Here is a 26316-nt window from a genome sequence, read left to right as displayed (position 1 = left end):
GTGATAGGGAGACCAGGGCCCAGGGAATGGAGAATTTAAGGTCAAATCTTGTTATCGCCACTAAAGGGTTGTATGGCCTTGGGCAAGTCATTTAACCTTTGGAGGCTTTCTGTCCTCATCTGATGACGGCCATGGCGGTGGTGATGATGTTAAAATGGTAAGAGGGTTGGGGCGCCTGGGTGGCTCAGTGGGTTAAGCCGCTGCCTTCGGCTCAGGTCATGATCTCAGGTCCTGGGATCGAGTCCCGCATTGGGCTCTCTGCTCGGCAGGGAGCCTGCTTCCCTCTCTCTCTCTCTGCCTGCCTCTCTATCTACCTGTGATCTCTCTCTGTCAAATAAATAAATAAAATCTTAAAAAAAAAAAAGAAAAGCAACCACTGTAAAAAAAAAATGGTAAGAGGAAGTGTGGGAACTAGGTTTCGGTGTCTGGAATACGGCAGGCGATCGAACAGCGTGGAGTGTGAATCTGATGCAGTCCTGGGGTGGTGGGCTCTAGCAGGAGGGTCAGCCAGTAGAGCTGGGGGTCGGGAGTCGTACACAACCCGTCCCCTCGTGTGAGCGCGGCCACAGAGCTGTAGGCAGGTGCTTCCGCGGCTCGCCGGGAGCCCACGCTACTCACCGGATGCAGCATTTTCATGAACGGTCGTGGCGACGACACCCAGGGGAGGGCGGAAAAAACACCTGGGAGACAAAGGAGGTAAAGTTGACATTTTCAAAAACTCTCCAGAGGGGCTCTTCAAGCAGGGGAATTGGCCTGAAGAGCCTGTATTTTGCCACAAAACAAGTAATAGGAGCAAACTTCCAGGGTGGGTCATTCGTCAAATCGAGAGATTCTGACTCTGACTTTTTTTTTTTTTTTTTTTTTAGATTTTTATTTTTTTGACAGAGATTACAAGTAGGCAGAGAGGCAGGCAGAGAGAGAGAGAGGAGGAAGCAGGCTCCCAGCCAAGCAGAGAGCCCGATGCAGGGCTCGATCCCAGGACCCTGGGATCATGACCTGAGCCGAATGCAGAGGCTTTAACCCGCTGAGCCACCCAGGCGCCCCTGACTCTGACTTTTTAAAGCCCACCGGGAGACTGACCGTTCTCGGCTTTTGTGCTAGAAACATGGCTCGGGAAGAGCCAATTGGGAGATGAGCCACCACGCTTCGCCCCTTTGCCAGGGGGTGGGAACCGAGGTCTGTGAGTGCGCTGCTCAGATCATCTGCTACTCGTCACGGCCCCGCGGCTTCCAGGCCCCCCTGCCCCCAGCCTGGAGCCCCCGCAGCCCCTCCCTGCCTAGTCCAGGCAGCACAGAGCCCTGGGGATGCCCCGGGATGCCCTCCGTCTCGAACGGGGATGAACGGCCCCGGCCGTACTCACGTCTCCGGAGCCCCCTCGCAGCCCGGGGTGGGGGGGCGATCACAAGAGAAGCGGGTGGAACAGAGGCAGTCCCCTGGCCTTGGTCTCGGAGTGACCGGATCGCTGCGGGCCGCTCGCCTTGTGACTCTGAATCCTGGGAGCGCTCATGACATGCGGGGCTCGCCCTGTTCTTCTTAGAGGCCAAGGTGCTTTGGCAGGAGAGCGTCTTGGTTTCCCAATTGTGGGCACCACGGCAACCGCAGCAAAGGTTCTGAGCGCTTCCTGTTCCAGAACCGTCTCAGCAGGGCTGGGGGCTGCGGGCAGGGTGGCGTCTCGCAGGCCGTGCCTGCCCTCTTGCCCCAAAGGTGCCGTGTTTCCTCACAGCACCTGAGGTAACCTGGAGGATCTGCTCGAAGGGCCTCAGGCAGTGTCCAGCCCCAAGTCCGCAGGCCTCCTCTGTTACGTGAGAGGATCGTCCAGAAGGTTCTCAGATCCCTGCCAGGTTGCGCACTCTGGGGTGCTCTATTTCTGGCTCGGGCAGTCAGAAATGTTTGGACAAAAATATTTAAATAAGAATTAGAGAGTTTTACACTATTAAAACTGTGCCTGATGATTTATTTTGTGGAGAGATGATTTTTAGTCCGCTCTCTCCAGGAACAAAGATCTGCCTAAAAGTCAAGAGTTTTTATGCCGGGGGCCACGGTGGAAATTTCCAGGGGCTCAGTGACCTGGTCTGCAAAGCCCAGGCCCCAGACTAACTCGGAGGTGGAGAGGTGGGGACACGTCCATGATGCCTGGACATCTTGGTGCATCAAAGTCTCGGACCCCTAGCCCCGGGCTCCCCAAAATTCCAGCCACAGCAAGAACCACCTAAGCAGAGACAGGAGTCGGTGCAGCTCGTGCGACCCGGGACTGGCTTCCCCCAGGCTCCTCATTGCAGCCCTTCCCGAGTCGTATAAACTCTGCAGGGAAACAGGAAGGGAAGTGCTCTGCCTACTTGCAACTGAGTCCCAGAAACCGTAACACCCTCCACAGACAGGAGGCTTCTCTAAATGTCCCTCCCTCCTCACCCTCCGATCTGTGCTTCTTCCTTTCCTGACACCCACACTCTGCTGGGAGGAGTCTCTGTGGGGTGCTCTGTGGTGGCCTGCCCATCCCCGCTTCCCCACGGGACCCAACAGCCAAACTCAGCCCTTAGGAAGGGCTCAACAGATACCTCTTGACTTGGATCGTTGGATGTACCCGTCCCTACCCACACCTCCGCCTTTGCACATAGATGACCACGGCGCGCGCGCGCGCGCGTGTGTGCGTGTGTGTGTGTGTGTGTGTGTGTGTGTGCATACACACACGTTCATCTATGCACGTATCTGTTTCTTGTGGGTTACAAGGACAGATTCCTGCTTGGCGGCTCCCTTCCCTCCACTCCGAACTTTTCTCAGCTACCTGTCCCTGGAATGTAGGCCCCCATGGAAGGTTTCAGGGAAAGAGTTTGAAATACCTTGTCGTGGACCGTGCTATCCATCACGGGCAAGCCCAGGAACACCCTCCAGGCACCACGGGGGGGCACCGCTGAGAGCTGGGCCTTGCGCGCCCTCTAGTGGCCACTCGAGGGAAGCATCCCAGGGTGCCACGCTCCCCATTCCTGAGCAGGACTTTGGCCTTAGCTGTGTCTCTCTCTCCCTATAGGGTCTGACCTCAGGGATCTAAGGCCTTCAGCTCACCCCCAAAGCCCTCTGCACATACATCCTCCATAGAGCTCCGGAGAGCTGAGCTATTAGGCAAAGGCAAAGCCAACTAACACAAATAAATGGAAATGACTCCCAGCAGGTTTCCCTAAAGGCCTTTTCCAAGTGGTACCCAGTGAGCCAGAATATATACCCCAGAATACATGGGCCCAGACAAACCAGACATCCCAAGATCAAAGAATTTCAGACACCAAACTCCACTGAGCACAGCTCTCAGCTAGAACCACCTTGTATCAAAATCTCCCATGCCAGTTACAGGGGGATTCTGGTGGGATATCCATCTTCTTGAACATTCCAGGGATGAGCTGCTTCCCAGAAAGCCCATTTCAGCCCACTTCATCCAGTCACCCATACGGGGAGAGAGTGGAGTATAGAGTCAAGAACCCCTAATTCCGACCCTGGTTCTGGCACTGACTAGCTATGTGTGACCTTGGACATGACCTTCACCTCCCTGAGTGGAAAGTTGACCCAGAGGCTTGGGATCCTGGCGGGTTGGAAGGTCTTAACCTCAGAACCTGAGTGCTGGCTCTAAGGACCCTCATTTTAAAAGACTCAGAGCCCAGGACACGGTGTGTATGCAGCGGGAGGCTCCTCTGAGTCCCCAAATCTGGACTGCCTGGCTCCCCAGGGGAGAGGGGGCATCCGTGCACCAGGATCTAGGCTGCTGCTGGGTGCGGGGGATGGGGTGGGATGGGGAGGGATGGGGAGACTGTAGTCGAAGCCTCTGGTTGAGGCAGTGCACGAGCCTGAAGACCGGCAGGGGCTTCCACCAAGAAGCAGAGGGTAGGTCCTGCCCTTGAACTGTGTCCTATATGGCCAGGCGTGGGGCGGTCTCAGTGCCAAGTGAGGAGCCCTGGGTTGGCTACGACCCTGGCCACTGACTTGCCGTGTGAGCTCGGGGCAGCCTTCTCTCTGGCTCTGGGCTTCACTTGCTCATCTGTACAACAGAGCTCACACGGAACAATTCCTCGGCTCTGTCCCTGCTCAACCCATTATCCCCAGGCTCCCAGGTTGGTACAACCAGGACTGGGGGAGCGGTGGGGTGTACAAAGCGTACTGGCCTAAGGCTGGTCGCATCCACACCTTTAAACACAGCTTGAGCGTCAAGTTTGTGGTGGGGGTTGGGGGTGAAACGGGAGCTCAGCAGAGGATGAGAACCACCTGTGCACCGTTCCAGCCCCTGGGACGTTATTCACTTGCAATTGCTTTAAATTTATCTTATTGATGAAGTAACATTTGGGTATGCTGGTTTATTTCTAACACGCATTCCACTCACTACATAACTATTTTTAAAAGTGCTTTGCGAGCTGCCCCTGAAAAATCATCTTTCTGGATATACACTTCACTTGTGGACGTTGGTCTCTGTCCTTAGTCGGCTCGCAGGGTCAGGAGGATGGACAAGTCAAAGGTCAAGCTCAGTCGGCTCCAGGAATTCCCAGGAGGGCAGCCGTCTGCCATAAGCATGTCGGTGTATTCTGCTGCTTGCTGACCTGGAGGGGACAGTCTGGACTGCTCGGGGTTAGCCAGTTCCTAGAGTCAGTAAAGCAGCTGCCTATTAGCGAGTTCCCACTTGCAAACCAGCCAACCCAGAGCCCACATCCGCATCACCTCTTTTATTGGCTTTCACATTCAGGGCTGCTGTCCCCTGACACTGATCACCCCAGGGCCAGAGCCTACTGAGATGACGTCAACTTGCCGACCCTAAGCCGATTGACTCCCCTCACCTCTTCCTTCCCTCGGGAACCACAACGGAGGATCTTATCCACATCTTCCCCTTCTCCTCTGTCTCAGGACCAGCGCTGGTGCTTCCCTACGTGATCCTGCCTGGCACGGCATACCCTCTTCTCCAGGGAACTGTGAGTCACGAGCGGTCCTCAATGACACTTGTCTCCCGGTCTGTGGGCCTCATCATGCCTGAGTAATAATAAAACCCACATTTAAAAACACTGACCCAGGCCTGGGGGTTCAAGGAGGGTTCCTTGGAGGGAGCAGCATCAACAATGAGCCTTCAGGGAGTGGGCTGGGAAGACCAGATGATGGGGCAGGGGCGGGTGTCCCCGGTAGAGGGTCAGGACCTACTGAAGAAATGACCGTGCACCTCATTGCACCGTAGGGAATGGGGGAAGGAGCTTTGTCTAGCCTCACCTCGTCGATCTCCACGTTGTGTTCCTTACTCCTAATAAACCCAAAAGATGTGAATTCTCTGTATTCTGCCCTTGATGCTCCAGCCGAGGGGACGCAGGAGCCCGGCCACGTGCAGCAGCCTGGGGAGGGGCCACAGGTCCGCTGAGGGAAACATGCGAAGACCAGGCAGAGCGGAGCCCCTCACTCATACCCGCCTAACACCGCGCCCCACGGGGAGCCCCACAGCCATTCCCAGCTACTGGACCAACAGCAAAGATTCATTGTCCATAAACACAGGAGCAGAGCCAGCCCGGGCTCAGGGCAGGGCTGCCGGGCAGTCTGAGGACAGAATGGCTGTGAGGACCCCTGCGGGGACAGGGAGCACTCCCTTCCCTGTGCCTTCTCTGCCCAACGCTGTCTGACGGGCCTCCTTACACAGGAAGCTGTCGGCCGGACGGATGCTAAGGACCTCGCAGGCACGGAAGAGCCGAGGCCCCGTCCCCACTGCCCCATCTCCCGTGGCTCCATCAAATCTCCAGGTTTTTAACCTCCCAGAGCCTCAGCTTCCTTCTTGTAAAATAGGTAACAACAGCCTTTATTCACCGGATTGTTTCAAGGCCAGAGAGTGCAAACCCCAGGGAAGCCCCGTGCACCTCGAATGTAAACAGCCTTTTCCTGCTGCCGACCCTGCCCTGCCCTGCCCGTGCGCACACGTGCACCCTGCCCTTGTCGGAACACCCACCGCGCCTTGTTCCATTTTTCAAGTGGAATGTCCTGGAAAGCAGAGAGGCTTTGCTAGAAAACCTGAGCATCCTACCAGGGCTGACAGTAAGTGAGAGAAACACCATCAGGGAGCCTGAGCCCCCACTCGGGCCTGTCACCTTGTCACCTGTCCCATGCACAGCACGGATCACTGCTCTCCATGCCTGGAGTGGGTGGGGAGTGGGGTGCTCCTGGTGTGGCCTTGGGTCCCTCAGACCTCACACCTACGGGGCTGAGCCCCAAACTTGAAAGAAAAGCAGCTTTCCTCCGCTGAGTCCCCCCGTCCCAGTCACAGTGATCGCCTCCCTCCTCTCCATCTCCTTCCCCACCCACTCTGTCTTCCTGAGTAAACTTAGGATCTCAGTCACGTCCTCTGTAACTTGAGAGCCCAAAGGAAATGCTGAGCCAGGAAAAAAGGAAAAAAAGAAAATGCTCAAACTTCAGGATTTTAACTGACTTGGCAAACTGGATTTCTAGGAGCTGCTAACAGTCTCGGAGGTTGTCACGCCGGCAGCCGGGGAGCTGGGATGGGGGTCGGGTGCTCCCTTTTCGCGCTCTTCCCACTCACTCGGCACCTGAAATAGTCCTCAGCAGCCGTCACGTGCGTGACCGTCTGCAAACACGTGTGGCGTTCTAGAAAGTGAACGCAGGACCAGAAGCTGCTGATCTCAACCCATAGGGGTTCCCAAGGCCGGCACTCTGCAGGTAGGTCTCGCGAGGGAGCCTGGCACGCCGGCGGGCCTGAGGCCAAGGTGGGGCCCCAGCGTCCTTTCAGACAGCCTGGAAGCCCAGAGACAGACCGACACCTCGAAGGTTGTATACTGTGTGTGTGTATTGAGTGTGGATGGGGGAGGCTGTGTAGTTTAGTACAACCGTAGTGAAGGCCTATTTGGCCATGGGCTTCCCAAACTTTAAAAATGTGTATAACCTTCCAGAAGGAGAAAAACCGCGTGTGATACCCGGCCGGGAGCTGGCCTGGCACGCCCGCGAGGCCGTGCTGTTCTCCTGCGGATCACGACCGGTTTTGCGGAAAATCGGTGTCGCCGTGGCCACGCTGTGATGGAACAACAGTCAGTCTGGACACACACAGAACATGAACATCACAAACCACAGAAAGGACCCCCTGGCTAACATATACGAGCAGCTACTGCTTCTTTACCAGTTAGTTTGACCTTGGTCTAGACGAGAAGTGCTGAGATACCCCACCTGAGAACGGCCTGCCCCGACAGCGTCCAGCACGGCCCAAAGCCCTGCTTCCTTCGTCTTCCCCAGAAGCCCCGGACTCAAGCCCGGACCTCCTGCCGCCCTCAGCGCGCGGCCCCACGGCTCCCCCTGGCGGCTGTCCTCCCTCACTACAACGAGCCGCACAGCCAGTTTGCTCTGCACACGTGTTCCTGGTGGCCTTTGGCTGGAGTAGTGACAACCTTCACCCAGGTTATCCGCTTTAAAAATTCAACCCAAGGAAAACTCGTGTTCTTAAATGTATGTGCGTAACGAAACTCAACACAATGCGCGTGCGTATATGACCGCAAACCGTCGGTCACCGTGTAAATGTCCGTCAGCGGGTGGCTGCTTCCACGCATTTTGTGACCATGAAACACATGCATTCAAAACGATGACAAAAAGGTGTATTTATTGACAGAAAAGTCTGTATCATATGATGGTTACATTCTGGTATCTCATGAAAAGAGGGTTTATAAAACGGTGCACAGGGGCATTGCAGAACTCCAACTAATCCTGCCTTTATAAAGATACAGATTTCATACACTGAGAAAAAAGTATAGAAAAATCAATATAAAAACATTCACGGTTATTATTTCTTGGTTTGGGGATTATGTTTTTTTTTCTTACCTGCATCTCTAGACTTTTTAGCAGTGGGAAAAAAATTTTTTTTGATTTATTTGAAAGAGAGAGATGTGTACGCACGAGTGGGGTTGGGGGGGAGACCAAGGGAGGGTGAGAGAAAGACAGAGAGAGAGAGAATCTTGCAGACCCAGCACCGAGTGCGGAGCCTGACGTGGGGCTCGATCCCACGATCTTGAGATCATGACCCGAGCCAAAATCAAGAGTGAGCTGCTCAACGGACTGAGCCACCTGGGTGCCCCTGGGAACGTTTTACTTAGGTAAAGAAAAAGAGGAACTTTCAAGAGCTAGAGGCTGGTCTGTTCTGAGAACACAGCCGAGATCAGAATCTGGGGTGAGCATGGAGGAGGTGTTTGGTCTGGACAAGGGTGCATTGGGGTGAGGGGACACGGCTGTGCCCCAACTGGGAGACTGGGAGACGGGACCCAGCAGAGGTGACTGGGCAGTGGGAGCAGGCCAACCCCTGGCCATCGCAGGGTCCCTGCCAGGTGGGGTTCAAGGGGGGACAGGAAATAGGCTGTCTTTCTCTCCTTGTGCTGCCTGGGTACCTGCCCCCCCCAGGTGTCGGGGGGTCCTATGTGTGGGGCACAGCCCACAGCCACGGCGGCTGGGCCCGAGGAGGGGCACCCGGAGCTGAGGGCCACCAGGGGCTTGGGGCTGTTTTCCAAGCTCATGCCGCACACCAACGCCCCGCTGGCACACTCGGGGTGGGGGGGGGCACAAAAACGCCTCCAGCACCGAACACCGCTAGCTGCGAGTGTGCCCTTATGTGGAAACTGAGTCTTCATCGATGTCATTGAGAATGCGGGGAGGAGCTCATCCTGGATTTGGGGTGGGCCTGAAGCCCAGAGCGCGGTGTCCTTACCAGAGAGGGGACAGGGAGCCGAGCACACAGGTGACATGAGTGACGCAGCCGCCAGCCACAGGATGCCAGGGGCTGCCGGCCGCCGTCCAGAAGCTGCGAGAGGGGCAAGGAACAGGCTCTACCTCAGAGCCTCGGCGGGTGGGGGCGGGGAGGGGGGAGAGAGTGGGGGAGGGGAGAGCGGTGGGTGCAAACCCCAAAGACACTCTGATCTGGGGCTTCTGGCCTCTGGAACTGAGAGAAAACATTTCTCCTGCTGAGTATGTGATGTTGGGGCAGTCCTAGGAAACGAAGACCTCTTCCCACCCTCTCACTGCCCCACAGTGACGCCCGCCCGTCAGCCTGGGGGCCCGAGGTGAGGAGCAGTTAAGGAATCTAACGGCGGGGGGCGGGGGGGTGTCCCGATTTCCTCTCCAACGCGGCCTCGCTACTTGTCTCCCATGGGAAACCGCTCGCCTGGGCCTGGTCCGTTAGAGGGACTGGGCAACATTTCCGGGTTGATGGTCACACGCTAAGGAACACACGGGAAGAGGGACAGCCTGCTCCTTCCTCGACCCAGTAAAGGGAAATAGACATTCCCGCCGAAACTCAGAGAGGTTTTGTAAAAACAAAACCTACGCCAATTCAAAACACCCTCTTCACCATTTAAGCAGCAAGTCGATCCTTCCCATTAGCTTCCATCTTACGAGCAGCCACGATAACGAAGGAAATGTTCTTTGAGCCCCCGGACAAAGAAGGGAGCCAGACAGAGAAGAGGGAAGGGCCAGATCTGATATGATTTTAACAAAGGCCAGAAAAGACTCAACCCTTCCCAGAAAAGAAATCATAGCCACACGTATTGCCAAGATCCAAAGAAAAAAAATTTATTTACAATAGAGAATTTTATTCGAAACATGCATTTTTTTTTTAAAACAAATCAGCAAATGCAGATCAAGTTTACACTCCTTAAGGCAAGAGTCCCTGTGCAAGCTGTACATGTTCATATTAAATCCAAAAGCCGCTCACCCTGGGAACTCATGTACAAAGGGCAAGGCCAAGGTCAGCGACTTGTCTTTTATTAGCGAATCAGACAATCTCCCTGATACAGGAACTCTGAGGTCAACTTGCTATGAATTTATACTAAGAAAATGCAAACCAATAGCAAGAAATTCTGATAGTCTCCTTAGTACTGCATACAATCAAATCAACGTTATTTAGAAAGGAAATACAGTAGTGCATACGAAAAAGTGAAGACGGAGCCTGTCCGACGTAACCGGAGGGACAGCAGGGAGCCGACGGTCATATTGCACGCAAGGGTCAAGTCCAAACATTTGGTTCAAAGTTAGCTTTTCCCCATTTTGGCAATCAGTTCATCACAAATCTTGGTGAGTTCCTCTATCTCTTTATTCTGAAAGTGAAGACAAAAAAGAAAAAGGTTGCTGAAATCTCCTGGCTGTTGGAAATCAAGCCCATGGGAACGAGCTTTGGGCTTTTCAGGGGTGTGGGGCCCTCCAGGTTTCTGGCCCCCCTGAAATTATCTAACGCAGGGAGAAAAGCGACATGGAGACACATCATCTAAGCACACATCCCAACTCTAGCTGTGACCTTGAGCAAGTTACACAACCTTTCTGAGCCCTGGTGTCCTTATCTCTACCATGTGGAGGATGGCGTCTCTCTCTCTGAGAAGGGAGTGAGGTCGGAACGTAAATAAAGCTCCCAAGCACAGTGACCAGCACAGGGCAAAGGCCTCACTGGTTTGGGTTCGCTTGTATTTGTCTCCGAAGGATGTGGACACAAAAGACTGGTCCCGGGTGAGCTCTTGGGTGGTTTACTTGAGAAATGCCACCAGGAGGGGGTAAGCGATTCTACTTGAATAGGGTTGCTGGCTTTATTTAGAGGACCCCCAACGAGGGGGTGCTGTGGGTACAGGGGAGTCGAGCACGGAGGCGGGGGTAGATGCAAGAAGCGTCAGGTGCTCCTCGTGCCAAGTCCTGCCCATGCCCGGAAGCAAGGGAAGCCAACCACACGCTCATCTCGTACCAACGATCTGGAAACACCGTCCACGCTCTAAGTACTGGGATCCAAAGGGCTGAGTCCATTCCGAGGCAGGTCAGGCTTTGCTCCGATGCGGATCCGCTTCAACCACCAAGGTCGAACAGGCTCTTCAAGGGGGCTAGATCTTTCTGGTATCCCAGGAACCTACTGCCGCCAGTTTTTTGAGGTCCCCGTGGAAGGTGAGTCTTAACCACAGGCCTCTCCCCTGAGACTGTACAGAGGCCCTTCCTTGGAAACCGTGGAAACTTCTTGAGACACGGTCCCGCCCGGAGCCATGTGTCCTGTGTTTCCAGGCTGGGCTCCAGGTGCCACCTGCGACTGTGTCCGTATTGGGAAGAGCCGGGAAGTCCCCACCAGAAGAGGAACGCAGTCCTCACTGCAGTGCAGCCACCGGCTCCGCGGGAAGAGAAACACCTGGAACAGCACCTCGGCTTACCCCCTTCTCGAGTCTCCAGCCCCAAGAGGCTCGATTCTGAAACGTCCGTTGGAAGACGTGCTGCGGGAACGCGGCTCTAACTGCGAACCCTGGAAGGACTCTTGCCACGACGGCATCTGCTGGAGCAGCTGATGGGGACTTTTCAACCTCCCGTGTGCCGGTCACCCAGCTAACCACGTCCAGGCACCGGCCCCCGCTAAGCTCTCATAACAGTCCCTTCACGGGAGCCCCTGCTAGTTCCACTTTCCAGTGAGAAACCGAGGCTCAGAGAGGTTGAGAACTATGCTTAATTTAAGGTCACACAGCCAGTCGGAAGCAGCAAGCCCGGAGCGTGAAGTCAGGCTGGCCCGGCCCCTGGATGCTTTGCTGTTTCACTCGTTAAACATAACATCCAGCGACTGACGGCTGAGAGGTACTGTCGGACCCACCAGCTATGGGTTCCTGGAGGTTCTCCAAGCTCCATCTTGGCATGCCAGCCCACCGCCCCACACACGGCTATTGTGCGGCTCAGCTCACTGGGTTTCCAGCACCCCAACTGGGCAAAATGCCCAGCGCCCCCACTTAAGGATAGCCTGGGGCGGGGGGAGTCATGCTTCTGAATCTCTTTAAAACAGAGACCGACCCCTCTGTACTACTCAGAGTCCTTTAGGGAGAACGTGTGTGACGAACCCATTGCTCCTCCGCTTCAGTCTAAGACAGAACAATATTTGCAGATCTGTCTGTATCTTTCCTGTTCTCCAAAACCACATAAGCCACCTTGCCTGCTTCTTTGTCTTTCCGTCGCCCAGAATACTCAGCGTCGCCTTCGTCCGGCAACCGGAAGAGTCTGAACAGGCCAGGCTGCCCAGAAAACATCTACCCTGACTCCGGGTTTAGCGCTATTATTTCAGCGAACACCGGGATGCAGTTCAAACACCGTCAAATGCTGACGGAACTGGGAGGGAACAAACGTACCGCTGCCTTTCTCACCTGGAGACGGGTGCTGCAAGCTCACTGCCTCACTGCCCGAAATGATGGGGAAGGTGGACCTTAACTTTAAATACCGATGGGATGAGCCAACGCTCGTGTCTGACGGCCCTGGCTCTGGGCTCGCTGCTAGAACAAGGCTCCGAGCCGGGACGACCCGGGCAGTCGAAGAGATCTGGCGTATTTGACACAGTCCCGCCTCCTCCCTTCTTTCCCTTTCGAGGGACTCTTCCCGGTCTTCAGGTTTCAGCCTCCAACGTGACAAAGCCATACAACCTGAGGTCAAGTGTGGGGCTTGCTCAGGGTTGTAATGGACGGCAGGGGGTGGGGACTGGGGGGGAGGACCTGAGGCTCCTGAGTCCCAGGGCTCGGTCCCTGACATCATTTAGGTGAAGGGAGAGACAGTATGTGCCCACTGCTTGGCCCAGACCCACCTCGGGACCACGCTCAGTCCCCATGGAACTTGGCTGGGTAGGGGCACAGGAAAAGGGCCAGAGGCCGCTGGGTGCTTCTGTGTGAGCAGAGGCCATCGGGGAGACACACTGGACTTCAGATGCCTCTGTCTACAAAGGACGTCGTCCCCCCCAACCATGACTTCCCTTTAAGGTCCAAATGCACAGAAGTGACGCTACCCCAGGCCACCAGACTCTCCGATTACCATCCAAGGGACTCCTAAGACTCAGTAAGTCAACCAGGATGAGGTCGCTTCTCTGGAAACTCCCTTTTCAGAACACACTTAGGGAAGGGGCTGCCTGGCCCGCGCTTATCTGGATTCAGGCTCCCGCGGCACTGCTGGGCGGAAGCGGCTTCTCGTTCGGACGCCCAGGGAGAGGGTGTGTGTGGTACACTGGGCGCTAGACCGGAAATCAGGACAAGCTGGGGGACGTCAGGAGGGATCCCCCATCCATGGACGCAGGAGGACATCTGGGGGCCCCTTTGACCCCAGTGTGGCCTGGGGGTTACCCCATTCCCTCAGCAGTAAGCACGCAGGACACGGGGTAAAGTACTCTGGCACGCTGCAGATGCTCAGTGAATGTACGACGGGTGAATGCTGACAAGGAATGAACACCGGCCCTAAACCTCGGAGCAGACAGCGATTCCAGGACAGGCAGGAAGGAGGACAGCCTTGGGGATCTTCTAGAGGGAGAACAAGCATAGGCCCCCGAGGTCTAAACCTGTCCCGGGAGCTGCAGAGTGCACAGGGAAGCCTGGCCGCTGCTCATCTGAGGCTCTGGCCAGACCCCCACCGCCTTCAGGTCCCCCCCACCCCCCGGCCCTGCCCCCCGCTGTTACCTTCTGCTCCAGCGTCCTCTCCAACGCGTCCACACGAAGCTGCTCCTTCCGCAGACTGGCCTGGTAGGCAGCCTGCTCCTGCTGGGCCTTGCCTCGGACCTGCGCGATCTCGGCGTTGGCCCTGCGGAAACAGGGTGGGGGGGCGCTCAGAAATGACCCACCTCCCCTGTAGACCCCTCCCCCACCTTCCTCCTCCCGGCTCTGGGCAGCAGGCACCGTCTGGCTGCAGTTCCTACCACTGGGGGCCTGGCCCACGAGCACCCCCTACCCCAACCCCATTCCCGTGATGCCGAGGTGCTCTGGGTGGGTGTCCTCCGCTTATCAAAATGCTGAGAGGACACTCTTACCACAAGTCACCCTGAAAAACACAAATGGGTTATCCGCCCTTCCCCAGCCAGTGGGAGTGGTGCCGTGGGAGCGCCTGGCCTGCGGGGCTGCTGAGAGGCCTCTGGGGGCCGCGTTACCTGTCCAGCTTCTCCTCCGCGTGCACCTTCAGGGCCTGGTACCTCTGCTCCTCCTTCTTCACGCGGGACAGGTACTCCTGGGCACACTTCTTCAGCACCTCCTCATTCTGACGGGACAGAGGACAGAGGTTGTGCCCACAAAAGAAACACCCCAGGTGCTGGGAGCCCCGAGAACTCCCTGATGCCTGCTGAGCCCTGGGCCAAGTCCCGGTCCCTGTAACCTCTCCCAGCCTGCTTCCACGTCCAGCGTCCCGCTCTGCCCCGACATGAACACACCTTGCGGAAACCCTCAAGGACCTCCTTCATCTTCTCGTATCTCCTGAAGAGGTCAGCCAGAGACTTCTCCACGGAGTTCAGGTCGGACAGAGCTTGCTCCTTCTCCAGGACCAGCTGCTGGACGGTCTGGTGGGAGACGGACTTCTCCCTCTGCTCATCCTCTGTCAAGAGACACAAGGATCCAGACGATGGGGCCGGGGGCTCCCAACCCGGTCTTGGCGGCAGCCGGGGCCTCAGACACAACTCAGTCCGAGCAGCAGGGCATCCCGGACTTGGGACGGACCCACCTCCCGAGCCCACCCGGACTCTGCTTCTAAGGAACGATACCCGCGGCCCTAGCATCCGGGGGCTGGGCCCTTGCAGGGCGAGATGGGATGGAAACTAGCCACGGATCTTGAACCTGATTGCTGCAGACCCTTAAGAATCCACATTCGAGGCCCCTGGGAGTCTGTTTGGTTGATGGCAGCAAACAGATCCGTAAGGGGGGAAATCAGGCTGAATTCTGAGATGACCAAGATTACAAGGTGCGGTAGTCTGAGCTCTGGGGAGCAGGCCTCTCTGTGCGTGATCAAGGTAAGGAGATGGTTGTTGGGAAACAAAAAAGGTTTCTTCATCCTGAAAACATCCCACGAACCGAAGCCCACATCATAGCTCTGAAACACTGCTTCGCCCAGAAAACGGACATTTCCTTTGATACAGCAAATGTCAGCTCTGAGAAAAAATGGAGCTCTTTCTGGCAAAGGGAGTTTCTCAGTTACATACAAGAGAATTCATTCTGGCCCAGTTCAGAGTGGTTGATCCTAGTAAAAGGACCGCTCTGTCCCCGACCCCACCTCTCCGGGCCGCCACCCGCTGACACTCTCCCCCAAACGGCTTGCTACCAGCTTACATTTACGGGAGAGGCCTTCTCTGCCCACACCACATGAAGGACCCTCACCCACACGGCACGATCTTTTGTGTGCTGACCCGTTCCTCTCCCGTCTGGGTGGGCGAAGAAAGTTTTGCTCCCATCTGTCTGGACCCCTGGACACGTGGACCCCTGGGGACTGGACCCCCCATTGGACAGTGCGGGGAGAAGAAGCCCCCACTCAGAGCTCTTGGGGGAGAGAACTCTTCAGAGCTGTCCCTCCATCAGCTCCAGGTCACCTGGGTGGGGATCCTGCCGCCCAGGACTGCCTCCAAGGACTGGCTGCCAAAGGGCAGATCTCTCTGGAAATGACAGACTTGAAAGCAGCAACCAGGGCCCACCCAGCTCTTGCCCGTGTCTGGGGCCCTGCTCCCTGTTCTACTCATGTCATGCTCCTCGACCAGCACTAGGCACCGAACTGAACTTAAGTCCAAACTCAGTCACCGGGCTCCAGCTCAGAGCACCCCTTCCCCCGAGGGTCCTCCCTACGCACTGGGAATGAAGTCTAAACTCCGGGGGCGCCTGGGGAGCTCAGTCTTAAGGTTAAGCATCTGCCTTCCGCTCAGGTCATGATCTCAGCGTCCTGGGATTGAGCCCCACATTGGGCTTTCTGTTCAGCAGGGAGTCTGCTTCTCCCTCTCCCCCTCTCTCTGTGCTCTCCCTCTCTCTCTCAAATAAATAAAATCTTTAAAACAAATAAAAAATAAAATAAAATCTAAACTGTAGCCCCACCTGCTCCAGCTCTGCTGGCTGGCACACCCCAGGCAGTCCTGCCCCAGGGCTCAGCAGCCCCAGAGCTCACTCATTCTGGTCCCTGACACCAGGCCACCTCCCCAGAGGAGCCTTCCCGAGTACCCACGGGGAACACCTCTCCTCCCTACTTTCCAGTCCATTTTCTCTCGCCAGCAATGGCCAGACGTGCAAGCGCACTGTCTGCCCAGAACACACGTTGCAGGAGTCTGTTCTGTCCACTTCTCTATCCTACAGTCTAGGACAGTGCCTGAGTCATAGGATACCCCAACGCATCCATGCTGGGAATGATGGAGTGGAGCCCGGCCACGGAGCCTGATCCAAACCCCAAGCCGCGCTCATGACCACGTCTCTCCCCCCAGCTCCCTTAGAAGCAGGAGGTGACTGGGGGATTCTGGAGGGCGCCTGTGATGAGCACCGGGGGCCATTGCACCGAGTGCTGAATCACCATCTTGTACCTGAAATTCGATTCACACTGCATGTTCACGGACTGGAATTTAAATAAAAACTTTAAAACAGAAAAAAAAAAAAAGCAGGATGCTGCTGCTTTGGGTTCTTTCCCTTAGATTCCTGATAGACATTGTCCTGTGTCCTGAAGACCTATTCTTGCCGCGTGCTGTGGAGGGAAGCGCCCAGAATGGGGGTGGGGTGGGAGGCACATCCTGGGTTCCGGTGCGGCAGGTGTGCGGTGGGGCCGAGACTCTGCAGCGGTGACAACTTCCCCGATGACACTGAGGCGGCAGGTCTTGGGGACATGCCTGGAGAGTCAAGGGCCTAGAAGATGCCCGATGTAACCTCGGCCCCTGCCTCTTGGAGCTCCTGCTACCAAGACGGAGGTGGAGGACCAGGAGCCAGACCCTGATGGCCCTGGATCCATCCTGGCTCTGACACATCCGGGCCTGGCCACCTGGGGCAGGGTTTGTAACCTCCCTGAGTTTCAGCTGAAAGAGGGGCTCCTGGTATTTATTCACGGCATTTGGGGAAAGATGACATGAAAATGTATATAAAGTCTTCAACACATAGTAAGAACCCAGGATCAGTGACCCGTTATTGACAGCATCACTGTCTCCCCCAAACTGGCGTGATGTCCCATCACAGTGACTCCTAAGGGGGAGCTTTCAACACACAGCGAGAACCGAACTGCCAGCGGCCGGCTTGCCATACCTAGGCTCCCTGCAGAAAAGACGCTTCAAAGGTTCACTAGCAACCCAAGGCTTATTTTTATTCTTTGGGTTTCAGCTGCTTCCTTAGTCCCCGGCACATTGCGCAATGCACATTCTGGGCTGATCTGAGGCCATGTATACATTTCACTTGGCTCGAAAAGAGCCATTTATCACACGGAGTCCATCTGATTTCCTGGATCTGAGACTCAGCCTGCCTCAGGTTTCCTGCCCTCCCCATAAACGCTTGTAAAAATAGAATTTCCCAGTTCCCAGGACACCAAGGAGGTGCGGCTGCATGGCGGATTTTTGCAAATTACAAACGCAGTCAGGTTCTTCAAATCAGGAGATCAGCCCCAAACTCCAAAGGCTCTAGCCTCAACCACAAAACAATGCCCCTGAAGAGGTTTCTGGCTTTTTCAGGCAAAATATGATGAAACCACGCGGGGGGATGGGGGAGAAATGCAGCAATAAACAAGAGCAAAAGTAACAGAAACAGAAACCAACCAACCAACACGGGGTGCAATGGGCAGGTGTGAAATGAGGTGAAAAGCATTTACTTACCAGGCTTGCCTGTTTGTTTTGCAAGCAAAGGGCAAGAAGCAACAGAAAATGGAAGCAAAACAGAGAATCAGAGCAGTTGTTAGGAAAGCAGAAAAAAAAAAAATCAACCGCAACAACCTGGAATGCAAAAAGCACAGAGGTCTCTCTTCGTTCTGAATCCTAAATAGTCAATATTTGAATTCGGTTTAGTAACATGGCGCGGGAGCAGACGATGACGGCAGGACAGATGTCACGCTGGCGTGGAACGGCTGCGAGGGTTACATGAAGGCCAGAGAGCCGGGCGGGACCAGGAGGAGCCCGTGGAGGTGGGATGGAGCCTGGTTTTAACTTCAAAAGGCTACTGACATTCATCCCGCCCTCAGCTGTCAAGCTCCTGGGGTCTGAGTTCTCCCTCCCACCAGGGCGAAAACCAGAAGAGACCAGGGACCCAAGAGCCTCGTGGATGTACCTCCACATACGGAGACTCACGGCCCGCCCAGAAAGAAGGCAGGTGCCGCCCACAGCGACAGCGAGTCCCTGCAGTGCCTCAGCCCCATGCCGTCCTTTTACAAGGTGACAAGGACCTCAAAACCCGCGGCAGCCCTCATCAATGCCCTGCAGTGGTGACTGACGGGACGACAGCCACAGACGTGCCACCTGACGGACAAGGCCTGAGCAGTGGCTGACGCCAACACTGGAGGGCACAAGGACGGGGAACCGGGGGCGGACAGGCACTGTCCCACCCCCAGAGTGACAGTGCCACCTGCCGCTGGGGACGCTGGAGGGGTCTCCTGGAGCCATCGGGAGTGCTCAAACACCCCTGAACAGGAAAATGCTGGGAGGGGTGAGATCACAGCTCCTGCGAGGGGCCCTCGGGCCAAACATACCAGGTCTCCCCGGGGGAGGGGGCTGGGGCGCTGGGGTGGGGGGAGGGCGTGTGCGGCCCCAACCGCGGGAGTCAGGGTTCCGCGCACTCAGCCTTCTTCTAACTACTCTCCCCTGCAAATATGCTGCGAGGGAATCGGAGCCGAATCGTGTTTTCTGTCCAACAGGGACAGACCACTTGCGCCAGGCAGACTCAGCCTGCTCTTTGGTTTTCAAGAGGGAACGTCTGCTGATCTCCAAGCTGTCGGCGGAAGCATAACCGATGGCCCTGGGCAGCCTTCTCGCCGGGGCAGAGGCTCGTGCCCTTGCACCCCCATCTCAGTGCTGGCCCAGATGTCCTCACCGAGAGCAAAAATAACAGCGTCGAACTCCGAGACGCAGAAAGCTATTTCCAAATGAGCCACTGTAAGTCTGAGGAGCATTTACACAACCCGAGACTCCAGGAGGCCAAAGGCTGTGCTCAGCGTGCCAAACGCTGTAGGTTGGAAGGCATAAATCCTTCTCCCTGACAACGTTTACAGGCAGTTTTGGTTCTAAGAGTTTCATTTTTTATCTCATCCCTATATATTCATAAATTCTTATACCGATTTAATGAAGAGGCTTCATTTGATAGAAAGCATATACCACGAGCTTATCCTTAGGAATACCCCAATGGGCTTTCCCTGAGATCTGGGAGAAATGGCCTTTATTATAATACATCAAAATTAAAGCCCCGTTGAACAGGAAGCACTCAGCTGTCGGCCTCTTCATCATTCCCAAGCCTGCTCTCGTATTTATTCTGGGACAAGCCAGAGGTGTGGTGTGACTTGTATCCAAATGTTTGGGAGAGAGGAGTCATCTGTTAACCCAGTATCCAGCTTCAACACAGAAACTGGTTTGCGGAGAGCTGGGATTTTTTTATTCCCAAGTCCGTAGGAGTGAATTTTTTTTTTTAAACTGGTATCACGGACCTAAGCAGCAAATTAAATAGAGAAACAAATATCTCCACGCTGCCACCCCCCTGCCAGGTCATAACATCATTTTTGAACAGTGATCTTCAGTGTAAGAACAGGCTTAGAACTTCTGCAGTATCTCATCTCGTTATCATTATTTTTTAAAAAAGAGTCAAGTGGGTGTAGCTCGTGACTTGAGGCCATCTTTTAGCACAGGCCCAGGCAGCGTCGGCTCTGGCTCTCCAGGGACTCTGGGTTAAGATGGATTCTGAGTCTGGGTCCATCTCCGTGAGATCAGGTAAACCGCAGGAGGGAGGGGAGAGGAAGGGCGGGCAGCAGCGCTGACATGGGTCCCCCATCCTTGCCCGAGAACCCTGCGTAAGGCTGACGATTTTGTCCCTTGAGTCTAAATCAGAGTTGAGGGATCTGATTCTTAGTCTCTCCCATGAACAAAAAACTCCCCCCAAATATCCAAAAAACTGACCCAAATCTGTTTCCCCATGAGGCGGGCAGTTCTGGCTCCATGGTGGCCTTAGAGGTGACCGCCATGGCTTCCCACAGGCATGGATAACACTAAGGGACATGCTCGCGTGTGTTTGCAAGAGGCCCACAGGCTCACATTCTGGGATGCTTTGGTCTCTCCCTGAAGGACTTCATGCTCTAGGAGAGGCCTAAGATGAACACATGCAGAGAGTCTAACTTCAAAGCCCAGCCCATAGGTTAGAAGCTTCGGGGAGGGCTGAGCCCACCCGTCACAACACCCACCTATCATCTGAGCGATGGTCTTTTCATACTCCGCCACTATTTTCCTGTAAAAGAAGCAAAAACATATTGGAACCATGACAAGAGGACGGTTTCTCATTGATAGTAGAGCCCATGTGCTGGACAGCAGCAGCCTGGCCAAGACGCTAGAGGTCAAGTCTTATTTTTTTGTCGTAGTTGGCTTACCCCTCGAGGTTCACTTCCAACCTCAACTCTCTTCTTGCACACCCAAGTAGGTTCATTTTCCTAGTGCAGGACTCTGAACACACCACACCCGGGGCAAAACCCTCAATGTGTCTCCACTGCTCACTGAGAAAAAAAAATAGGACCAACCCCTTCAGCCTGATAACCAAGCCCTCCACACCCATGCCTGATCACTCTCATCAAGCTTACCTCCTTCCCTGCCATCACGAACAAAGTGGTTCCATGAGAGCAAATGAATTTTTGTTGGCTCTGGGGTTTCTCGCTGCCATGACCTTCCCTGCTCTATTTCCAACTTTCATTGTCTTAGCTACTCCTCAAGGCCCAATTCAAATGCTATCTCCTCCAGGAAGCCTTCCCTGATTTCTCCTCTGAAACTCATGACATTTTATCTGACTTTTCTAAAACACCTCACACATCTGGCGTCATAGTACACGAGAAGAAGAAGGTCCTCGAGGCCCAGGGCCGCTACTTAGTCACCTGTGTCGGGGTGGGGGGGGGTGACGGGGAGATGGCACTTCTTGGACAGCTTCAACAAACTGTAGCTACACAAAAGCATGAAGATCCCTTGCTCGTAAGACTGCCTCACTGCTGCCCCCAGGTAGAAAGACCCAGGCCTGAAGAAGCCCTCTATCCAAAGTCAACCTTCTGGAAGAAAACTCCCAAAAAAGACTCGAGGGTTTCACCTACATTATCCAAGAGTTAGTTATTCTCCATAAGAGAATCAAGAACCGCTAACCACCAACCGAGTCAGGACCCGGATCACAGCTGGTCCCAGACAACGGGGGCTCAGCTCATTCCCTGGTGTGGTGAGGATGACCCCAGACCCTGACTTTCAGGGCTGGAGGGAGAATTAAATGAGGTTAAAAGGGGGCGGTGAGCTAGGCTGGTGCCCCTAAGGCTTGAACTTGCAACTCCAAGATCAAGAGTCACATGTTCTATTGACCGAGCCAGCAGGAGCGCTGGGTGTCACACACAACTGGTAAGTCACTGAACACCACTTCTGACACTTATGATGCACTATATGTTGGCTAATCGAATGTAAATTAAAAGGACAGTGTCTCACTCAAGGGCTGACCCACAACAAAAAAGGGGACCACACCACGGGCCCACTTGGGTTCTTTTTGAATCCTACACAGAAGCACACTTCCCTGTATCCCTGAATCACAAAGCAGTGATGGGCCTTTGAGGCTGCACGGTCTAAAGCCCCCACTGCCAAGGACGGAGGCGGGACCACAGCAGGTAAGGGGTGTGTCCTTCCAGCACAGGGAGGGGCTGGGGGAGACCTGCGCTCCAGAGCTGCTTTGGTGGCACTGTATTTGCACTGTGTTCTCACAGCGAACCCAAGGGGTGGTGTCCTGAGGGTCCCCAGAATTGCTGATGGAGATACTGAGGCACGGGGTCACCCAGGAACCTTTCTAGGATCGACAAAGGGGCAGAGCTAGGATGCGAATCCAGACATCGGCCTCTGGAGCCTCTTTCTACCCGGATGCCTCACAGCCCCGAGGTGTTGAGATCCACCCTTCTTCCCACATGAGGCCGGTCAGGTGAAGCTACACGAACACGCCCCACAGCAGCCAGGACGCTGAGCCCAACTGGCCAGGTCTGGCTCCAGAGGTGGACATGGGGGTCTTCAAACATGAGGGCTGCTGTGCCGGCTGGCAAGATCCGAATCCCGCCATCCTGGTTGGTAAACAGCACCCCCCGAAGCTTCCAGAAATGGAACTTGGAGCCTTCTCAGCATGCCCCTTTGTCATGTCCAGAGCGTGCAAAAAATGACAGCCACACAGCTCCCTCCTCCACCCCCTCCACCCCAAAAAAGGGCGAGAGAGAGAGAGAGAGAGAGAGAGAGAAAGACAAAAGAGAGATTTTCAAATGATCCGCAGGGCCCAAGTGTGAATGTGGACCCACTGAGATTCACCTCCAGAAGTGGTCACAAAACACTTCAGGAGGAAGAAGAACTCACAGGAGAATTTTCAGGAAGATACTATTTGACCTAGAGAACAGGGTAGGATTACCTAAATCATTTGTTTGCCACTTAAAGCAGTAGCCAGGAAGACAGCCGCTTCTGATAATTGACCAGCAGCCGCCTTGCTGTTAAGTGACTAGAAATGTACTCATTCCTCAACCAATTTTTAAAAATTCATCTATGCCCTACTTTCAAACTGTGAGACTAAAAAGAAAACGAGCCTATCAGAGATTTTCAGCATTGCACCAGATCTTCTGTCTCAGGAAAATGATCGTGCTCTAACTGCTACCTTCCCGTGCAACTGGGAAACCCATGTGCCCCTTCAGCCTGCGCTGAAGAAAGGCGGGGGCGGGGGTGGGTGGGGAATGAGCTGCGCCCCCAGCAACCAATCTCAGCCTTGGTGGCGGCAGCAGCCAGAACCCGGGATGGCCAGAGGAAAGGTTTGCGCCGGGGTTTCTTTAAAAAGGTCGCTTGCTAACACAGTTTTTAAGATTGCACCCCAAGGGTAAGTTCTAGCCCCAGAGGTGGGTTTTTAGCCTCTAAGATAATGATGAATCATGAAGGAAAATAAAGGGCCAAAAAGTGCATCAGATGGGACAACGAGGGAGGGAGGCCTCTGGGCACCGTGGAAAGAGTTTCGGTTTGGGAATCAGAAAAGTAGATTCAAATTCACAGTCTTCGTCTTTTTTTTTTTTTTTTTAAAGATTTTATTTATTTATTTGATAGACAGAGATCACAAGTAGGCAGAGAGACAGGCAGAGAGAGAGAGAGGAGGAAGCAGGTTCCCCGCTGAGCAGAGAGCCCGATGCGGGGCTCGATCCCAGGACCCTGAGACCATGACCTGAGCCTAAGGCAGAGGTTTTAATCTACTGAGCCACCCAGGCGCCCCAAATTCACAGTCTTGGTGAGCTTCTGACTCTTGGTTTCAGCTCAGGTGGCGATCTCAGAGTCATGAGATTGAGCCCCACATGGGGCTCCAAGCTCAGCAAGGAGTCTGCTGGAGAGTGTCTCTCCCTCTCCCTTGGCCCCTCCCAATTGTGCTCCCTCTCTCTCTCACATAAATAAATAAATCTTAAAAAAAAAAAAAAAGATTTGCTGAGTTATAAAGAGCGTAGAATAATGCACATTTCCCCTTTGGAAGAAAACAAAGGAGTCTGTATAGGGACACATTCACACCTTTGCAATCAGAAATGGAAAATTCTTGGAAGGATACCCCAGCACGAGTGGACAGCAGCTGCCTGAGGGGATGGAATTGGAGGCTGAGTGGGAAAGAGATCTGGTTTTCGTTGCAAACGTATTTATTTGTTTTGCAGTATTTAGCTCAGGTGCATGACCTCTTAATAACGGTAACATTTTACTAAAAAGACTTCCGTGACAATGTAAACCTTGTCTTATGAAGAACAGGTAAGTCTTGGGAAGACACTGTTCATAGACGCACCAGCTCTTACGAGACCACAGGTAAGCAATCCCCAGGTACCGGAAGCATCGCGACTGACCTCATTTCCATCACTTCCCGCCTGCTTTCTTCGTATTTGTCCTTCCACTCTGAGACCTCTCTCTCCTTGGTTATGATCTGGCATCGGGGAGAAGAGAGAGGTGAGCCCCAGAGGTGTGAATTCAGATCTGAGCAATTCACGGACCCAAGATAAGGAGACATTGAACTAAAACTTCCTACACCAAACAATAATTGTATTGAGAGAATTTCCCGGAGCATGAGACAGAAATCAACCAGATATCAGACTCACACAATGCCCCACCGGGGAGCAGCTACAGGCATGTGCTTTCTGTTATAGATCAAACAAGGCCACAGAGGCTCGTTAAACAATGGTGTCTAGGAAGATCAAAGATGGTTTGCTAAAGACTCCTCTGCCCACAGTGGTTGCAGGAGAAAGACTGTGTCCAAAGATGCTGGCCTTGTGGACTGTGGGTACATACATACATATATATTCATTTACATGTGGCAGAAACCAGAGCTTTCCCAGGGCCACGAGAGCCAGCCTCCCCCGAGCCATACCCGTGGCACAGTACCTCCGCTCGAGCAATCCGGAGTGCGGAGTCCAGGTCGGGCTGCTGGAACAGAAGGCCTGCGGGCTTCTCCACCTCACTGGTCCCGATGCGGGAGTACAAGGCTGTTTTGGAGATGGAGACATCTGTTGGGTGAGCAGCTTCTCTCTGTGGAATGGTTTTTAATTAAAAAAAAAAAGTTAATATCCCTTCTATGACAAAGAAGATTTGCATTCATCCCTTCGTGAATGGGTCAGTTGTATGGTTTTGAAACAAAGAACATCCAAAGTATGAGAAAATGCTTGGACTGATGAGTGGGGAAAGGCCAGATCCAATCTATGGAAATCGATCATTTGGCACCTGCAGGGGCAGACAAAGAAGCCAATGGCAGGGGGCCGCCCCAGCTCCCCACTCTGGGAGTCAAGTATGCCTGCTGCCTGCTTATCACTGCCATTTATCACCCGCAGAGGCTTTCAGGCACAAAGCTTAAGAACCAAGGCCATTTTCCAGCAGGCCCTACTTGCAAAATAAAAGCCTGATGGTGAGCAATGCTGAACTCTCATCTACGTTGCCTAGTTTTGAAGAACTGTAGATCTGATCGTTTTTGTAAGATTGTCCGCATTTCAGTGTGGGGAGAGTGGGGGGCATGCGTTGAGCTCCCTTTGAAAGGATATCCTGGCACAGAGCTTAAGGCCCACCATACCGATCAACCAGCGTCTCCTTCAAAAGCTAGTTTCTGGATGCCTCAAGGCAAGAGTTACTTTGCGGCTCTGTTGCCTTAAGTCTGCTGTGACAACGGCAACACTGAAATCTGGGTCAATGACGGTATCCACACTTGCTGGTGAGACCCTCAACAACCGCTGGGATTCCCCACCCGCACCCGACAGGTGTGACTGTCCAGGGCAGCCACGAGCCTGTTGGGAGGGAGGGAAGGAGGGAGGAGAGGACCGCGGTTACTCTCCCTCCCTTTGTGCAGCAAGCTCAAGCCGTCTCCGGCACACCTGGAAGGCACACCTGGAAGGCCACGTTAGGAGCATCGCGAACCGGCACAGCGGGGGCCGGTGATAGAAGCTGCAAGACACTCCCAGCCGAGCACTCTCCGTCCTATGCATTAACCTCCTGGGGGCCGGCATGCAGGCCAAGGTAAACGACTAGAGTCCAGTTCCGGGTGGAGGCCTGGCGGCCTGCCAGTCAGAGTGTGACGGCAGGTCCCCGGGACAGTGGAAGAGAAGTGAGCGGTGAACACAGCAGCAGGTAGAGGAGAAAGGTCTAGAGCAAGAACCGTGGTGAGGACCAGAAGAGGAAGCAGACTCGGTTAAAGACCCAACCATGAGGGGGCAGGGGCGCCCCTGAAGGTATTCTCTCTCCCATTGCGAGCAGGCAGGCTCCCTCCCACTACAGAGAAAACAAACTTGAAACGACTTAGAAAACTCGGGCAGGAATTTAATGGATAGGACTGGAGATGACAGGCTGGGCCCAGTTAGTTGTACACGTGCACAGTGAATGACGTGGTTTTGGGCTGTCCTAAAAATGGGCCTGGATTTCCATGGCCCTGGGGGGGGGGCCTTCCGTATTTGGGCTCCCTGCTCAAGAGGACCCTAATGATTACTCCGGTCAGAGAGGGGAGGGAGTGTACGGTACCCCCGTTCTCCCAGAACCTGGAGATAAACTCTCCTGTCCAACGGGATGCCATGATCTGTCCATCCTCAGGTCCTAAAGCAGCCTCCATTATAGGACATTTGACCAAGGCCCAGGAGCAGGCAGGCTGACCTCAGAAGAAAGCACGCCCTCAGACCACAGGTACAGAGGCTCCCTTGTGCCTGGGTTCAATTCTGCTGTTTGAAATGTTTTCAGGCCTCTATTTGTCATATGGGAAACTTTTCAGGAAGTAAACAGAAAATTATACCCAGAGGTCTTGTTTGCTCAGGTCAGGACCTCAGGATCATGAGATCGAACCCTACCCTCCTCCGGCTCTGTGCTCAGCAGGGGGTCGGCTTGGGAGGCTCTCTCCCTCCCACTCTGTGCCCCCCCCACTCGCT

At 54.4% G+C, this 26316-nt stretch overlaps 2 protein-coding genes across 12 annotated transcripts in view; both read right to left on the bottom strand.

Moving 5' to 3' along the window:
* Window positions 1-1419, bottom strand: part of BTBD16 (BTB domain containing 16) — a 42900-nt gene extending 41481 nt beyond the window's left edge. Inside the window, exons 1-2 of one of the 2 annotated variants that reach the window (XM_046028019.1) lie at window positions 1361-1419; window positions 619-680 (exon numbers count right to left, since the gene is read on the bottom strand). In XM_046028019.1, coding sequence (XP_045883975.1) covers window positions 619-636 — 18 coding nt within the window. In that variant the 5' untranslated portion in view covers window positions 637-680; window positions 1361-1419. Of the gene's footprint in view, window positions 1-618; window positions 681-1360 lie in introns of those variants that run through there. The other variant, XM_046028018.1, reaches the window with a different exon arrangement.
* An 8118-nt stretch (window positions 1420-9537) lies between these two features.
* Window positions 9538-26316, bottom strand: part of TACC2 (transforming acidic coiled-coil containing protein 2) — a 186343-nt gene continuing 169564 nt past the window's right edge. For all 10 annotated transcript variants that reach the window (XM_046027938.1, XM_046027944.1, XM_046027939.1 and 7 more), the window contains 7 exons: window positions 24302-24445; window positions 23770-23846; window positions 20107-20150; window positions 14165-14325; window positions 13889-13995; window positions 13425-13545; window positions 9538-10082 (listed from right to left, as the gene is read on the bottom strand). In XM_046027938.1, the coding sequence (XP_045883894.1) occupies window positions 10017-10082; window positions 13425-13545; window positions 13889-13995; window positions 14165-14325; window positions 20107-20150; window positions 23770-23846; window positions 24302-24445 (720 nt within the window). In that variant the 3' untranslated portion in view covers window positions 9538-10016. The remainder of the gene's footprint in view (window positions 10083-13424; window positions 13546-13888; window positions 13996-14164; window positions 14326-20106; window positions 20151-23769; window positions 23847-24301; window positions 24446-26316) is intronic.

This window comes from Meles meles, chromosome 13 (genome assembly GCF_922984935.1).
Source record: "Meles meles chromosome 13, mMelMel3.1 paternal haplotype, whole genome shotgun sequence".
Taxonomy (NCBI): Eukaryota; Metazoa; Chordata; class Mammalia; order Carnivora; family Mustelidae; genus Meles; species Meles meles.
This window is presented reverse-complemented; position numbering and strand designations above follow the sequence as displayed.